The sequence below is a fragment of the Arachis duranensis genome, chromosome 6, assembly GCF_000817695.3.
Source record: "Arachis duranensis cultivar V14167 chromosome 6, aradu.V14167.gnm2.J7QH, whole genome shotgun sequence".
In the NCBI taxonomy this organism is placed as follows: domain Eukaryota; kingdom Viridiplantae; phylum Streptophyta; class Magnoliopsida; order Fabales; family Fabaceae; genus Arachis; species Arachis duranensis.
In genome coordinates this window covers 3,232,943-3,236,051 of record NC_029777.3, presented here as the reverse complement: position 1 = coordinate 3,236,051, position 3,109 = coordinate 3,232,943, and the positions used below count along the sequence as shown (strand labels likewise).

General features: G+C 32.8%; 1 protein-coding gene across 1 annotated transcript; it reads left to right on the top strand.

Annotated features, from left to right (window-relative positions):
• The first annotated feature begins 383 nt into the window (after positions 1–383).
• Positions 384–2,823, top strand: LOC107491997 (2-methylene-furan-3-one reductase). The gene is made up of 4 exons (XM_052262762.1): positions 384–687; positions 1,206–1,511; positions 1,857–2,016; positions 2,261–2,823. The coding sequence occupies exons 1-4, from the start codon at positions 475–477 to the stop codon at positions 2,536–2,538; spliced, it is 957 nt and encodes a 318-aa protein (XP_052118722.1). The 5' UTR covers positions 384–474; the 3' UTR covers positions 2,539–2,823.
• Positions 2,824–3,109: the final 286 nt, after the last annotated feature.

Genomic DNA, 3,109 nt, shown 5'->3' with positions numbered 1-3,109 from the left:
TATTTTAATTATTATTTAGTTATTAATTTAATTTTTTAATTTAATAATTTAATAATATATTTTATTTCATATTTTTAAATATTAATAATTAATTAATAACTAAAAATAATAAATTCTGACTCTCTATCATTTTTTTCCAATTTTTTATCTCATGATAACGTCGTGTGTTATAGGTAGGACTTAGGCGGCTTTCAACTGGTTCAATACATTTTACTTGAAAAGTAATAAACTAAAAAATCATATGATAGAAAATGTCTTATACCCTGACGAGTGACGACAATAAAGAATAGTTATACTAAGTTACTAACTAGCAAGTAGTGTTATTCAAACTATAAAATTGATATAATGTATAAGCTCTCTATATAAATGCGACACTTATCCATATACGTACATTTGAGAAACACATAAAGAGAATTTAATCAAAAGCATAATATAAGCATACATAGTTCAGCATTCATTCTAATCACAAAAACCATGGCTGCTGCATCAGCAATACTAACTCACATGAAAGCCTGGGCCTATTCTGACCATGGCAAATCAAACGTTGCTATGAAATTCCACCCCAGTTTTCCTGTTCCTGAACTCAAAGCAGATCAGGTACTAATCAAGGTCGTTGCTGCAGCCATAAATCCCATAGATTATTATAAGATTGCAGGGAGTTACAACGATTCGGACGCCCTTTTTCCGGTAACATCAGACTTCCCTCCTCCTCCTACCTGCTTTAATTTTACTTATGAACACCGAAATTTTGCTGAGTTGCTATGTCTACATATTTTGACATTCATCAACATTTGTTCGAGATAAGTGTGTGCGGTGTCCAAGTTTATTTTAATAAAAAAATTTTCAGACACATTTAGATACACTTAAATATTATGATATATCAACGTGTTTAATTTTAGAAAAAGTATGAGGAGTCAATTGAATATTTATATAATGGAAATTTATAGAGTATTAGAGATATAATCATTAGTGTTATCTTTTCTCATCAATTGAAATTTTTGGAATGAGTGGTATCATGACATGGTATTAGAGCGCTAGATCTGAAAGTTTAAGAGTTCGATCCTTCGTGAACCCTAAAATCAGTTTAATTTTTCGGGCCCATTATATAAATTGTCCATTATCTCGTGGGATCCTTAATTTTATTCTTAAAATATATTTTTAAAATAAATTTATAAATAATACATATTTTTTGAGGATGAGTGAAGATTGTTCCTGGCTATGATGTTGCGGGGTGGGTGATCAAGGTAGGAAGTGAAGCAAAGAAGTTTAAAGAAGGAGATGAAGTGTATGGTATCGTTGAGGCAAAAGATGTTGGGTCTTTGGCTGAATATACAACAGTACAAGAGAATGGTTTGGATCACAAGCCTCCTAATTTGACCTTTGCTGAAGCTGCTAGCCTTCCTTTGGCCATTGAGACTGCTTATGGTGCCCTTCAGAAACTTCACCTTTCTGCCGGTCAATCTATCCTTGTTCTCGGAGGCGGCGGTGGTGTCGGAACCCTTGCTGTTCAGGTATGGAGCAATGCTAGGAGGTCACCAACTTTAATATTTTGTAACCATCAATTGGCCATCAATAGTGTTTTTAATGGTGTGAGATTACATCCAATGGTGAGAAATCACTCACTTTTCTTTTGATGGTTAAGTGCTGACCAGAAAACACAGAAGTTGCTGGCCTCTAAACTTTTCCTTTCCAGAATTTAAATATGTGAATTTGAAATTATACAGAAATAACTTAACCGTTTCTCTAAAACTCCCCTTCTTATTTATTATTTTACAGAACAAAATCTTGACAATTTAGGATTTTTTGACTTAATATTGGAACTAATTAGTGTACAAATATTCCGGGCATGCATGCAGATTGCCAAACATGTTTTTGGTGCTTCAAAGGTAGCAGCTACAGTCAGCACTGGAAAACTAGAATTGATGAGGAAGCTAGGGGTTGATTTGCCAATTGATTATACAAAGGAAAACTTTGAAGACTTGCCAGAAAAATTTGATGCTGTGTTTGATGCAGTAGGTAAGATTTTGAACATAATTTTACCGAAAAGATGCTCTAGGTCTAACCACCTCTCTTTGATTTTGTAACTTAGGAATGCAAATTGTAACTTCACCAATTCTTGAATACTTTGTAATATTTGATCAAAGATGTTGACATCTATTTTTTTTTTTTCATTTGATAAAAGATTATTAAAATGTTTTGGCCCGTTGAAAAATCATCCTTGTTTAAGTCCTTTATCTTTTTGTTGAAAAAACAAATACAGGGGAGACTAACAAGGCATTTAAAGCCCTGAAAGAAGGTGGGAAAGTGGTGACAATAGTGCCTCCTGGGGTTTCATCAGCTATGTTGTTCATACTCAGCAGCCCTGATGGGTCTATGTTGCAGAAACTAAGGCCCTACTTGGAGAATGGCAAGGTGGTGCCAGTACTCGACCCCAAAAGCCCATTTCCATTTTCACACACTATTCAAGCATTCTCCTACCTTCAAACACGTAGACCAGCTGGAAAGATAGTCATCTATCCCATATCCCAACATCTTTAACTTGTTTACTTTACATCAAAATCTATGCTATTTGAATTTCATGTACTAGTATATATGGATTTGTTGAATTAATTGCATTTGAGTTAAGTCTTCGGATAATGGATCATTATAGTTCAAATCAAGTAAATTAGGGCGTAATGGAGGAAGTTTAAATCCCTTTTTTCATGATTCTGATTAATCAGTGTGACCTACTAGGATGTTAGTTTTCATTTCTTGTATTGTTGTGCTATGTTTCAAAAAAATATTTTTGTTCTATATCTTTATAGATTTTTGTACCTTTCTTCATGACTCTGAGTAATTATGATGTTAGTTTCCCTTGTTTGAGTTGTGCTATGTTCCAATATTTCAATGCTATGTTTAAATATTTTTGTGCTATCATGTACTTTATTCATGATTTTGATTAATTAGGTGTTTGGTTTGAGTGTTTTCGTTTTTTATTTTCACTCAAAATGAAAACTAAAGATAAAAACACGTTAGTTTGATTTTAATAAAAATTGTTTCTATGGAAATGCTTCTAAAATAAGGTGAAAATTTTAAAATGCTGATTCTTTGTTTTCACAAGTTTCACTTG